The 14,945-nt window shown below is 40.2% G+C and overlaps 1 protein-coding gene across 2 annotated transcripts in view; it reads right to left on the bottom strand.

The window, feature by feature from the left end:
- Positions 1 to 1,144: 1,144 nt before the first annotated feature.
- The window catches only part of RBMX2 (RNA binding motif protein X-linked 2), a 72,466-nt gene continuing 58,665 nt past the window's right edge, over positions 1,145 to 14,945 (bottom strand). For both annotated transcript variants that reach the window (XM_072123269.1, XM_072123270.1), the window contains exons 4-6: positions 4,799 to 4,928; positions 4,529 to 4,700; positions 1,145 to 1,843 (exon numbers count right to left, since the gene is read on the bottom strand). In XM_072123269.1, coding sequence (XP_071979370.1) covers positions 1,521 to 1,843; positions 4,529 to 4,700; positions 4,799 to 4,928 — 625 coding nt within the window. In that variant the 3' untranslated portion in view covers positions 1,145 to 1,520. The remainder of the gene's footprint in view (positions 1,844 to 4,528; positions 4,701 to 4,798; positions 4,929 to 14,945) is intronic.

Genomic DNA, 14,945 nt, shown 5'->3' with positions numbered 1-14,945 from the left:
TCCACACAGGCAGAGGAAAGGGCCGCAACCCGATCGAGGCCCGGAGCTGTGCTGGGTAAGGGATAGGTCCCGCGCCATGGTGTCCCCCCTCACTGTCCCAACTAGTGGGAAGCGAGGAGAGAAACTTCTCTCTACTCCCTGCCCTGTGTAGGGACAGGAAGCCACTGGAGTGTGGGTGTAGGGGAGGGGCTTTTAACCTCTCTGCTTCCTGTCCCTACAGAGGTCAAGGGCCATCCTCCAGTTGGGGCCGTCATGGGGGACGCCATGGAAATCAATGATTTGGAGTCCCACCATAAAGCATCTACGGCCCCTGAGCTCCTAGTGGAACTCACAGTTAAGCGGGATACCCTTTAATCCTTATTGGATCAGCCCATTTCCAATATAGAACCCAGTTTTCAAGTAATCTCTACGATTACACTAACAAGAGGCATCTCCACTGTGGGCAGAGAGAGACTTCTATCAAATTTAGGCTGTCTGCACACAAACATGCCTGATTCATGGACATAGAACTATGTTCTGGTTGGATACCATGGACTAGTCAGTGCAGTAGATGGTTAGTGTTCCTTCTGCCCAGGAATGTCTGACACTCTGCTGTTAACTTCTGATGCAGGTATCAACATCATCCTGTGATGTGGGCGCCCTCACCATAGACTTATTTAGATGCATACTTACCCCCTTCCTCATGCAGGCATCTTGCAATCATAGTAAAAAGAGGCACTGCAGTTTGCAGGATAGTACTGCTGTCATCTTGTATAGATCCAGTTAAAAATGGTTTTAACACCTTTCTGACTGCTTTACATAAGAGAAATGAAAGGAAACCTGGCAGCAGAAATTTACCTAATAATAAACTACCAGTATGTTGTCAAGCATTATCAAAAAGTAATTGTATAAAGTCAAGTAGGCAGAGATTTTAACACTGAAGTCATGCTCTAATCTCGCTAAGAATGCGCCCTACACTGTAGTCGATGGTCCTGCATCTAGAGACTAGCCAGATCTCAGATGCATGATTTTAATTACAGAGGCGATCAGAGCTCCCTACATTTACTTCAGTGTCAAATTCTCCTCCTCGACTTTTTACAACCAATTTACAGCTCACTCACTCACTCCACATCATGAAATAAAAGACTAGAAGAAGTTACGCAGCTTGGTAGTAATTTGTTATCGGTTTATTAGGCCAATTGATGATCTTTTAAGTTTCAAAACTGTTTTAATGTACAATATTTAAATATTTTTGTTTAGCCAAAAGAAATCCAAGAGACATTACAAACTCTAAGTTTTAAATTGACATCTTTTGTGGGCCAGAAGAATTTTTGATTAAAAAAAAAATCTAATAAATAATTAGATCTTTAAAGTTTTTAAAGACTAGCAGTTAATAGCAATTCTGGAGACAGAAGTCATAGCAGATATGAAAAAGTTTGTAAAGATAATTCTACAGGCCCGGTAACACCTTTTGAATTTTGAAAATGTTACAGTATATGTCTAAGACCTAATGACTTGTATTTTTTTTTTTTTAAAGATGGTCATTTTCTTCTTTTCTCTTGTTCCCTTTTCTCATAGCTTTTCAGTCTTTTTGATCCATCATCTCCATCATCTCTGGGTCTTTGTTCACTATGCCTATGTAATCCGCTCTGATGAGCTCTGTTCTTGTAATGTGGCTGTGTAGAAGAACTTCTGGAAGCCATCTCAGTTGGGGAAGTATTCTGACTTTCTCTGCAACTCTGCTGCTTGCTATTGTATTTTTCATACTCCGGATCATCACGTTCTTGTTTAATAATCTTAATGACCTTTCCACTGCTTCTGTCATTTGAATGGTCCTTACTTTCTTTTCTCTTTTTCTTTTTCTCTGTTGCAACAAATGAATGTGTTAAATTTACAGACTATGAACCACACAAAATGCAAGTCATTTTATGGTTCATTTTAAAATATATTTTAGAAGCAACATTTTAAAAGGATAGTTATTTAGCTACACTATTCTTCTTGGTAATATTGTCAAAATCGTGGTCAATATTCATCAGAGTGACACCTCCTATCTGGCATAAAGATGAGCGATATCTCTCAATAGTGCGTTAGTATATATGTGATATTTAGAAGAACATAGACACTTACTATAGCAGGACAGCAAGCAAAGATCTAGAAAACAGTGAGCAAGTGATACAGTAAGTATATTGGAAATTTGTATATTTTTTATTATACAAACAATAACATTAATTTGCCTAAGTGGGAATACCCCTTTAAATTAAATAATGCCTTGCTTTCAATAAAATTTCCTTCTAAAAATAAAATTTAAAACATACTCCAGGAGGACATGTAAAGCTAGGGCCCCAACTTGACAAATCTTTTGAGATATATATATATTATCATGTATTATTATTTTTCGGCCTATAAGGCGCACCAAAAATCCTTTCATTTTCTCAGAAATCAAAAGGTGCGCCTTATATATGAACTTATGCAGAAATGTACTACAGACAAGATGTACTGTACATTTACCTGTGTTTAATAGCTCCACCCCCAGAAATTTCCTGCACCTTCCCACACAGTATACAGGGTCCCTAGCTCCTGAAGTGCCCTGACACCACAACTAACATTGTGCCCATCCTGCCCTCCCATAGCACGGAGAGACCAGAGCTGCCATAGTGCCAACCACAAGGCAATCATCATCAGTAAACAATCCCCCATAACTGCCAGCCCTGTAACAGGGGAAAGAAAAGGAGCCACAGGGAACCCCACAGGAATAATACCCTGGCTGAGGAGGGAAGGAGAAGGGGCAGAGGGAGACCGCTTAACCCCTGCTGCATCACCCTGCATTAACCCCAGCAGCCATACCTCTGAGATCAGAGCTCTGTCACACGCTGAAGACAAGTTTCCTGGGAAGTGTAGATGGCTTGAACTGTGCACAAGTCTGTCATCTGCTGGTCATTTTTAGGTACTGCATTTGATCCAGCGCCTTATACTCCAGTGCGCCTTGTATATGAACCTAGATGTCTTAGCAGGCATTTATTAGAGGTGCGCATTATAGTCTGGTAGGCCGAAAAATACGGTAATCAATATAGTGTTTTTTATGTCCATAAATATCCTATGGATAATTACAGTTTCAAGATTAAATCCGATGGATACAGTATATTGTTATATTAACCATCTATTGCCTGGTTATCTTAAAACTGCCATCATCAAAAAAAAAACAAAACAAACAAACTATTTATTGACATAAACATAATGAACAATTTATAAAAATATCGTCCAACCTGTGCTTTTTGATCTGCCAGTGAGCTTAGATTATCCTCTTCCCTAATTCAAACTTCCCACGCACGCCTCCAAGTCTTCTCCAGAGCTCTGGAATGCCCTTCCCCACTCTATCAGACTAATACCCCATTTATTAAGACAGGCCTATCACACCCGCCAACTGCATGTAACTTTAACTTTTTATTAACCAATACCGGGGACCCCCCATCTGTTATCCGGAAAATGCTCCTCTGCAGTCCCATGGACTTTATTTATAATATGGCAGCAGATGGCTGGTTTAAGCAGAATTTATTTTTATTCATTTAATTATTTTTATTCCATTACCTTATTAAAAAAAAAAAAAAAAAAAAAAAAAAAAAAAGAGAAAAAAAAAATGGCTGGACCATTATACAAGCTCTTATACTGCTTTTGTCACCCCCACCTTCATCCTCAGTCTGTGAGATCTTGCGTAGAGGGCCCTCAATCCTTTTGTTTCATATGACTGTTGTTATTCTAATGTCTTATTTTATTTGTATATGTTCTCCGCAATCTGTAAAGAGCTATGGAACCTGATGGCGCTAATAATAAAAGTTTATTATTATAAAAATACATAGAACACCAAACAGGCATCAAGGTGGAGTCCTACCTTCCTGAAGTAATTTTTAACAAAGCAAATTTATTTCCTGTATATCAGGTTTTTTTTTATCTCCAATAAATGGATTATCTGGAAGAATTTTGAGTGAATCTGCACCATTAAACTGTCATTTAATGATCCCATATGATATCTCTCTCTACTTGCTTTTTTATTTGTTGTAACAAAGTACATATATTGCTTATTGAGACATGTGGTACATTTTATGTAGTTTGTTTTATGAATTTTATAGATATGAAATAAAAGCTACATATATACTAATACACTATTGAGAGATATTGGTCATCTTTATACCAGATAGGAGGTGTCACTCTTGTGACTAGTGCCCACTATTTTTACATCGTAATATTTAAAAAGTGTTGTATCCATAAGAGTGGTTCAAAATATGAATCAACAAGTATTGATTCAACGCTGTATTGTGTTTGAAAAACTCTTCAATAAAAATTAACAGGAAAAAAAAAAAAGGAGGTTGTATCAAGTTCACAACCTATCCCCCTTCATAGGCCTAACCACTTTGGATAGGGCTTGATCCCTCTCCTTGTAGATAAGGCGTGTCAAGTACTAGGCACTAGTGATATTCATCCATCTACTGGAACTATTTAGGGGTGACACTCTTGTCTTCAGAGTCCTAAGCAGCAATCACAAAAAAATAGTTACCTTTCTTTGGCCCCTGCAAATCCTGCACATCATGCTCTGATGAGGATGGAGAAGGCGTCCTAGCACCACAACCGCTTTCCCTCAGTAATCGTGTTACATCATCAATATCTTCACTGTCTTTAGGGGGTCGATAATTGGACACATGATCCACACGGATTGTACGTCCTTTTAGCTACCAGTGAAGAAGAAAAAAGATAAAATGCCAATATATATTATATATATATCTCCATCCATCCATAAGAGTCTACATATAGTACTCCACACACCCACCTTAATGCCATTAAAATTATCTACAGCCAGAACTGTACTTCTTTGATCTTCATAACACAGAAAGCAGAATCCACGAGAGCGTCCCGTAACTTTATCACGAACCAGATTAATATTAACTATTTCTCCATATCTAAATAATAAAACGAAAAATTAATAATTTATTGTATCTAAACTTAAAAAAAAAAAAACAAAAAACATGCATTTGGAGAACCTCAAACAGCAGCATTCAGTTTCTTGCTCTTTAGTTCCGTCAAACTATAGGCAATGATGTCAAAACACCTCTTCACCTCTCTATTAGGTCTTAAGTTATTTGCTTCTGGTATTGCGAGCCAAAACCAGTGGAGGTTGAACACACAGAACAGCTGTCAATCTTTCCAGCAACTATAAAAAGATAAAGTTATCTTGCACCTGTTCTGTGTGTTCGACAATATGTGGTTTTGGCTCAAAATAACTGAAGACCTAACAGCAGGGCTGGATCATAGAGGGCGCTCCCGAGGGGCGAGCCCCGGGGCCCCCACCAATTGTGGGCGATTCGGGCAGTCAGGGTATATTTGGGTCCGGACTCCCCGGGTCATACACAAAACAGCTGTCTGAGTACAATCTATGGCAGAGCTGCCATAGACAATCGGAGCTTCAGCAAGTTGGCGGTGCCCTGCCACTGGCAGCCCACTGCGTGACGTCAAAGCGCCACCTGAAGCAGGGTGCCGTCATCTTGTTGAACCTCCGATATCCACCCCAGGGACTATGACACCGCGAGGGAAGAGGAGTACGGCGCACATCGGGGGAATGATGGAAAGAGAGTTCAATGTTATTATTTTACCTAGTACTGTATATAGTTATTATAGGGGGCTGTATGTAGTTCTAGGGATACCGTATATATAGTCATTATAGGGGGACTGTATACAGTTATAGGGGGCTGTATGTAGTTAGTGGGTTCTGTATATTGTTATTATAGGGGGCTGTATACAGTGATTGCTGGGGGGCTGAACATAGTGATTGCTAGGGGAGCTGTATACAGTGAGTGTTGGGGGGCTGTGAACAGTGACTGCTGGGGAGCTGTATACAGTGATTGCTGGGGGAAGGGCTGTATGCAGCGATTGCTGTTCCTTGTTTGGACTACATTGAATGGGCCCCCACCAGATTTTGCGATCAGGGACCTGCACCAACCTTAATCCGGCCCTGCTTAACAGTGATGGGAACTGGGCCCAAGACGGAGGAAGTCTTTCAAAACAAACTAGTTGAGTATTTTTTTTTTTTTTTTTTTTTAAAAGAAAACCTGCTCACTGTTGATTATTCCAATTTTTTCGAAAAACCCTTTAATGCTGAAGCCACTTTTCACCTTCCTGACACGGCCCATTTTATTAATTGTGCTCTCTGTCACTATAAATGGGTATAACTTTGGAACTCTTTAGTATATCCAAGTGATTTTTGTGAATTTTCTCATGACACATTGTACTTCATGTTAGTTAAAAAATCTTGGTGGTATGTTTTGCGTTTATTTATGAAAAAAACTGATTATTTGGTAAAAATTTGTAAAAATTCTCGACTTTCGAAATTCAAAATGTTCTACTTTTTCCACAAATAGTCATAACAGCAAAACTTGATAACTAACATTACCAAATGTCTGGATTATGTTGACATGGTTTTTTATGCATCCTCTGATTTTTTGAAGGTGGTTATGGGGCTTTGAACTTTAGGTGCAACTTTAGCTACTTGTACACTGAGGATTCCTCCGCCTGCTGGCCTCATCACTCCTCTCCATCTTCACTCACTGTCACATCCAATCAAGCTGCCCTTCTCCCATGCCATGCTGTGAGAGGCTGCAAACTGTGTCCTGTCTTTGATGTAGCAGAGCCAGCACTGCTCCACAGTGTGTAAAGGTCAGCCAGGGCGCTGGAGCAGTAACCCGGTTATCACAGGCATCTTGTCCTGCACTGCCCTTCCCCATCACACACCTCAACCGAACCAGGAAGAGGAGGCAGAAGCTGCCAGCACAGGTCCAGCCTAGCAAGAATGGCTGAGCTGGAGCAGGAGGCTGCATTGCAAGGAGGCAATGATGGCAGGTATGGAGAGTGCTGCAGGGGCCATCATTATGTTAAATATACAGTATAGGTCCCCTGCAGAGTCTAACGACTTTGCTAGGGAAAGATCACAGCACAAAAATGTGAAAAAAATAGAGGTTTAATCCAAGGATACCTCTCAGTGTCCCCATTGCCCCTGTGTTAGATAGATCTAGCAGTACTGCAGGATGTTATGGGTTAACACCTACCCCATCATCCCTTGGAGCTGCCATTACACATGATATGAGTACTCGGCAGTGGGCACATGGAGTAGAAAGGAGGGAACAAAAAGGTATATCATGCATCCTAGTAGACATTCTGCTACTTTCAGAAGTATGGCAAGTATTTTGTATTTATATATGAGTATGTATGATAATTCAGAGTGTTAATATAATATTTACTAAAACTTTCTTTACTGTGTATCAGTAAGTGCAAGGACTATTTGAAAACAGCAGGTGGAAGGAGACTGCAAGCAGTGATGTAGTGCCGAGGAACAGTCAATGAGAGAGAGGCACTTACATAGCATTATGGGACTGGTGTTAAAACTGCCTCGCTCAGTGCTTGGCGTGCATCTTTTAGGCCCCTCCCACATTTACTTGTGTGCGACACAGAATAGAGTTCGCTCAAGAAAGCATATACAAGGGATATTTTACTCAAGTTAACTATTGTTTAGATGTTATTATCTGAAAAGTTAAATAATTTTCAGTTTTAAATTAAAATAGTTTCATGGCATAACCCAGGGGTCAGGAACCTTTTTGGCTGAGAGCCATGAACGCCTCATATTTAAAAATGTTATTCTGTAAGAGCCATACCATATGCACATGCCCCCGTGATCTAGGTCTCGGATCGCAGGCTTACCCAAGCTCCTCTCCATGGCAGCGCCCTTTTCCAAGCTCACTCAACTCACCACTTTCCGTCTCCGGTTCCGGCTGGCCAGGGCGCGACGTCACTTGCGGATTTAAAGGGCCAGTACGCCGCTGATTGGTGATGCCCACTTCCAGGGTTCCTATAAAGACCGGCGGCTCACAGCATTCTTCGCCAGATCTTAGTGCTTCATGCCTATGAGGAAGCTTTCCAGTGTTTCCTTCCCAAGTGTTGACCTCCCATTGTGACCCAGGACCTGTTCCCGATTCTGCTCCATCGCTGTCATCCCTGATCTCTTGCTCCGTCCTCGACCACGCATCACGCCTGCCTTGACAGTCTGCCTGTTCCTGTCCACGAGACTGCCTAGTGATCCTGTACCTCGACCTTGGAAGCACCGTGGACAAGTCGCGCCTGTGGTCCAGCGGGTTCACTACTCCAAATCCAGAAACCCACCACATGCCTCGCAGTAGATAGGTAGTCCCAGCACATGTTTCCCAGGAGATAGGTAGCCACAGCAGTCTTCTCTTTGACCCAGGCTTAGACGATGGCGGCAATGGCAAAGGGTCGTGCAAAGGACGTAGGCAGCGGTAACACCGCTGCCTGTGTCCAGTGATCAGTCTAAGAGACACACAGCAGCCATCACTATTTATTAAAGATCTGTCTGAGAGCCAGATACAGCCAACAAAAGAGCCATATCTGGCTCCCGAGCCATAGGTTCCCTACCCCTGGCATAACCCCTTTACCTTTAACCCTTTAATTGTTTTACAGGGGATAAAACAAAATTGTGTGCAATTTTGAAATTTTCATTTCAGCTAAATGAATGTGTTTTTCAAAAAATGTACAAATTCTCAGTGGATAAAATACCAAATCGCTCCACAAAATGTGATACCCAATTTCTCCTGAGTGCGCCAATACCTTGTATGAGATGGTAACCTGCTGTATGGGCACGCGCCAGGGCATTGAAGGGAAGCTGTGCCATTCAGAGCAGCTATACATTTTATTGGCTATACATTTTTTTTTTGGCAATTTGGACAAATGAGGTCTTATTTTCAGTGACATTAGATACACATTACAAATACTTCATTTTAGTTGGTTATTAGCTTATTGATGAGATTTTATTAACTCTTGAATGTATATTAGGGAAAGAAAATTGTCGATTTTGGTTTCCATTCTTTTTGGGGGCCGTATAACAATCCATAAAAATACCATTATTATCTTTATTCTATGGAACACTACGATTATGATACCTCATTTATATAGTTTATGCATTTTTACAATTTTACTGAAGAAAAACAAATATAGAGAAAATCTCATTTATTTTTGTATTGCCATCTTTTTGGAGACATAATTTTTCTATTTTTGGTTGACACAGCTGGTTTTGGGCTTCTTCTTTAATGTACGTATGAGTTGTCCTTTTCGGTGGTACCATTTTGGCGCACAACTTTATTTGATCACTTTTTAGAATATTTTTGTGAAAGGGATTTTTTGAAAAATTTAAATTTTTGGGGGGGTTTTTGTTCTTACAGCGTTCACCGAGCGGTTCCAATAATTTTAATCAATTTATTGTACAGATTGCTACAGACGCGGCGATACCAAATATGTGGGGTTTTTTTCCATGATTTTGTGTTTTTTGTACTTTATTAGGTATGTAAAGGGAATGTTGGCGTTTAGGGGACTCACTTTAATTAAATTCTTTTTATTAAAAAAAATGTGTGAGTGTTTTAAACTTTTTAATTTTTTACTTTTACAAGTTGTCTTGAACAAGCGATTCTCTGATCTGAAACACCTTACCACCATATTTTTTGTATGGACCATTCATATATTTATATAAAATGAATCATATCCCCTTGTAATTGTCTCTTTTCCAGACTAAATAAATCTAGTCAGCAAAAGGTGCAAGGAATCTCGGCACTCACATGAAGCCACCAGGTTTAGTTTAAATACATTTCTTCCTCTTTATTCATATCTCCGGAACAACATGCAGTTACAGCTTAAAAAAAAAAAAAAAAAAGACGCGTTTCGACGCTTGCGCGTCTTAGTCATGATCAGTACTGATCATGACTAAGACGTACAAGCGTCGAAACGCGTACAGTACTTATCATGACAGACGCACAAGCGTCAAAACGCGTAGATCTTTTAAGCTGTAACTGCATGTTGTTCCGGAGATATGAATAAAGAGGAAGAAATTTATTTAAACTAAACCTGGTGGCTTCATGTGAGTGCCGAGATCCCTGGTACCTTTTGCTGATTTGGGACCCGGCGGTGGTCTTTCCTTTTTCGTGCACCAAGGCTGATACCAGAGGACTGTGGACCATCACACTGTGGGGTGAGCTGAACACGCACCTGTTAGGGTGCTATCTGCACAAATAAATCTAGTTGTTTTAATCTTTCCTTATAACGGAGACCCTCCATACCCCTTATTTTTGTGGCTCTACGTTGAACCCTTTCCTGCTCCAGAGCATCCTTTTCATGGACTGGAGCTCAGAACTGGACAGCATATTCCAGGTGAGGCCAAACCAATGCCTTGTACAGTGATAATATTACATCCCTATCACGAGAGTCCAGACCACTTTTGATACATGACAAGATCCTATTGGCTTTAGAGGAAGCCGATTGACATTGCATGAGGTTTTTCATTTATGATATACTAGTACCCAAAGGTCCTTCTCAACAAGGGACTCTCCCAGATTTACTCCGCAAGGACAAATTTTGTCTTTGGATTATTAGCCCCCAAGTGCATAACCTTAGATTTATCCACATTGAACCTCATTTGTCAAGTGGATGACCAAACACTCAGTTTTCCCAAGTCACCCTGCAGCCTAGGAACATCCTCCATAGACTGTATTACACTACACAACTTGGTGTCATCTGCATAAATAGACACAGTGCTATTAATTCCTACCTCTACATCATTAATAAATATATTAAATAGTAGCGGGCCAAGCACAGAACCCTGGGGTACACCACTCATAACTGGTGACCATTCCGAGTAGGAATCATTGACCACAACTCTCTGGATACAGTCCTTCAGCCAGTTTTCAATCCAATTGCAAATGATTTCTGCCAAACCAATAGCCCTAATTTTACCCATCAGGCGTCTATGAGGGACAGTGTCAAATGCCTTTGCAAAGTCCAAGAACACAATATCCACAGCTGCTCCTCCATCCAGGCATCTGCTCACCTTTTCATAGAAGCTGATCAGGTTAGTTTGACAACTTCTATCCTTAGTAAACCCATGCTGGCTGTCACTTATTATTCTATTTGATGTCACATACTCCAGTATATAGTCTTTTACTAACCCTTCCAATACTTTCCCCACAATGGAAGTTAAGCTTACAGGCCTGTAATTGTCTGGTGAAGTTCTAGAGCCCTTTTTATATATTGGCACCACATTTGCCTTGCGCCAGTCACTTGGTACCACACCAGACATAACGGAATCCCTGAAGATTTTCGACAGCGGTACAGAAATAACAGATCAGTTCTTTAAGAACTCTGGGGTGCAACCCATCTGGTCCAGGAGCCTTGTACACATTGATTTTATTCAGCTTAGATTGGATCATGTCTACATTCAGCCAGTCTAGTATATTACAGGATGCATGACCCGCACTGGCACCACCCACATCAGAAGTGCTTTCTTCTATCATATAAACGGAGCTAAAAAAAAAAAAAAAATCATTAAGTATCTCCTGGTCTCGTGTCACCGATGCCCCATTTTCTGAATAAAGGGGTCCTACCTGCTCTGACCAATTCATGTTTTTTTTTTTAATATACTTAAAACATTTCTTGGGATTTGTTTTGCTATCTATAGCCACCTGTCTTTCATTTTGTATATTGGCTAATTTGATTTCCTTTCTACAGATTTTGGTAAGTTTTTTGTAAATATTGAAAGCCTCAGGTGAACAGTCAGATTTATATTTTTTGAATGCCCTCTTTATCATTAATTGCCTTTTTAACTGAAGCTGTAAGCCACGGGAGTGTAATCTAACTTGCCTATACTTGTTACCTATAGGAATAAATTTAGAAGTATAATGACCCTGGATAGATTTGAATTTCTCCCATTTAACATTAGTATAATCGTGTGACAATATTTGATCCCAGTCTATATCCTATAGTGCAGCCCTGAATTTCTGAAAAGTAGCCTTCTTAAAATTGTGTTTTCGATTTTCCCACCCGTTTTTGCTTTTTACAGTTGAAGAGGAAAATAATTATGTTATCATCGCTGTTCCCAAGGGGTTCCCGGACACTGACATTTTGGACAATCTCCACTTTGTTAGAAATCACAAGGACCAACAATGTGTCACCTATTGTGGGATCTTCTACAAGCTGCACCATAAAATTATCCTACAGAAAGTTGATAAAATATCTCCCCTTCACAGATGAAGTCCTCACGCCAATTTATATTTGGAAAGTTAGTCTCCCATTATCACTACTGCCCCCTCCTGTTCAGCCCGCTCCAACTGTTTAAATAGGGGATCCTCTATTTCCTCAGAGATGTTAGGGGGTCTATAAATTACACCAAAAATAATTTTCTCAATGCTCTCCTGGTTTTGAATTTCAACCCACAAAGTTTCAGCCTCCTCACACTCTTCTGAGACCACTGTCTCATTCACAATCACTTTTAAGTCTCTTCTGACATACACCAACTCCTCTCCTCTTTTTCCTGTCTTTCTGAAAGAGTGTAAAACCTTGAATATTAACACCCCAATCATGTGCTGTATCGAGCCATGTCTCTGCTACACCAACATCTAACTGTTCCTCTAATACCAGAGCCTCAAGCTCACCCATTTTGCCTGTAATACTTCTGGCATTTAAACAGATACAGTGGAGATCAAAATAAGAACAATTGATCACTTGATATTTTCCAAAATAATGTAATCTCCATTAATCAAATTTAAAATATTGCTTTTAAAGGGTACACCATGCCATTACAGTGTTTTTTATATTTTAAAAGTTGTATTCTTTTTTACATATTAAAACAAAAAGTAGGCTTGTTGGTCCCTTATAATTTAGATAATTAATCAGGATATTATCCTTTGGAGTCTCTCAGGTACGAGGGTAGCGACTCCACAAATGGTCGCAGAATTCTGTCAACATATATTCCCATGTTCTGACACAATGTACCAATCCCTGAGACTATCGGTCTCCCTTTTAGTGGGTTCAAACCCTTATGAACCTTGGGTAGCGCATAAAATGTACTAGTGACCGGGAATTTGGGTAACATGAACTCATTCCTCCTTGCCGATGAGATTGTTCGCAAGTCTCTCATTCAGGAATAGCTCAAGCTCCTTCTAACACTCCTTAGTTGGATTATTTTGCAGGATCTCATAGCACGAGGCATCGCTCAGCAATGTCAGGCACATTTGTTTGTATTGAGGGGCATCCATCACTACAACTTGCCCCCTTTGCCAGAGGGCTTAATCACAAGGGCTGTGTCTTCCGCCAACATTCTTAGTGCCCTCATTTCTGGTCTGGTCATATTAAAACTCCTGTGTCTGGACTTCAACTCTTCTAGGTCACGAGATACTGTTTCAACAAAGACATCTACACAAGACACTTCCCTTTTAGGGGGCATCTTCGTGCTTTTGTTCTTTAAATCAGTGAAGGGGCCCTTCCCCTCCAAGTTCGCTGTCTCGTATAGTTGATATAGTAGTCTCTCGTCCTCTAGCATGTCAGCAGGATAACGAGTTCCCGACTTTCTTTTTGTGCTTGTCTCACAAAATGCTTTTGCCAGTGTAGGCGTCTAGCAAACAATTGTAGGTCTTTAATCCATTCTAATAGTTTAAAGTCAGATGTAGGGACGAAGGATAAACCCTTCTCAAGTAAAAAAAACTGTTCTTTTGTTAGTGATTTACTTGATAGGTTTATGACTTAGGAAAGGGATTTTTCTGGGAGTTCCGGCTCCGTTACTGATAGTTGTTCTCTAAAATAATCAGTATTGAGTCGCAGATGCACCAGGTTTTGGACATCCTTGTGTGGTGAAACAGCAGCTGACATGCACTTGTCAGGTACTGCCATACTTGGACGGAGAAGGCCAAAAATTTTGGGATTCCTTCTGAATCTTATTTATAAGATGTGTAATCTTATATAAAAATAGAAATTTCAAAATTTCCAATCCATTTTTGTTTTCTTCTAGAGAAAGAATTAAAAGGTTAATAGACTTATGGGAAACGGCAAACAAATATAGCTATCGCCGCTTCTCAAAGTGCCCGATCTATTAAAATATAAAAACGGTCATTGCCGGCGGTAAACCCCCATAGCAGAAAATAGCGCCCAAATGTCAGAAACGCGACTTTTACACCACAGTCATCAAAATGGTAGCAATGAAAACGTCAACTAATTTTGCAAAAAAAAGGTTACACCTCACACAGCTCTGTACACCGCATGAAAAAGTTATTAGTGTCAGTACACAACTTAAACCTATCTAAATTTGGTACAGAACCAAAGAATAAAGTAGAGCTGTTATTTGGAGTGCACAGTGAAAGTCTTAAAAACTGAGCCCACAAGAACGTGACTCAAACACGTTTTCTTGTCCCCCAATTTTACCACATTTTGAATTGTTTTCTAGCTTACTAGTACATGGCATGGAATAAATAAATAACACCACCAAGAAGTCAAATTTGTTATACACAAAATAAGCCCTCACACAGAAAAAAAAATGAGCAAGAAATGAGCACAAAAAAACCCCACTGCATTCTTATGCAATTAAAAAGAAAACAAAAAAAATTACAAAACAAAATACTTACAGCACACACACAAACTGTTATGGGATAAAGAAACAAAATACCCTTACTATCAGATAGAGAGAAGTTTCACAGAGTGGACACAGAATGGAGAATTGAAGTGAACAAGGCCACAAATTTAAACCCACCCCTGGCTGTGATGTCACTGTGAGAGGGAGGTCTGCATTTCCTCCTTCCTCCAAAGAGGTACTTTCTGAGTCTGGGGTTTTATGAAAACCCCATGAATTTTGATTGGGAGATGGCACAACTGTGGAATTTCTTCCAATCATCTATGTTCCTCACTACCTCTCATCCCATACTAAACTTGAGGTGTCTAGGGGTGTTCTGCAATTAGACTGGGTTTCCATGCAGCTAGGCTTTTAATATGATGGTAGCTCGATCCTATAACTCCTCTGTAACTGAAGGCCCATAATTATGTCCCAGTTATAGACAGCCATGATATCTCCGAGTTCTGGTTTTTGGAGGGAAAGCAACACACACATC

This window comes from Engystomops pustulosus, chromosome 9, assembly GCF_040894005.1.
Source record: "Engystomops pustulosus chromosome 9, aEngPut4.maternal, whole genome shotgun sequence".
Classification (NCBI taxonomy): Eukaryota; Metazoa; Chordata; class Amphibia; order Anura; family Leptodactylidae; genus Engystomops; species Engystomops pustulosus.
The sequence above is the reverse complement of the archived record's forward strand: the minus strand, read 5'-3'. Positions and strand labels throughout refer to the sequence as shown.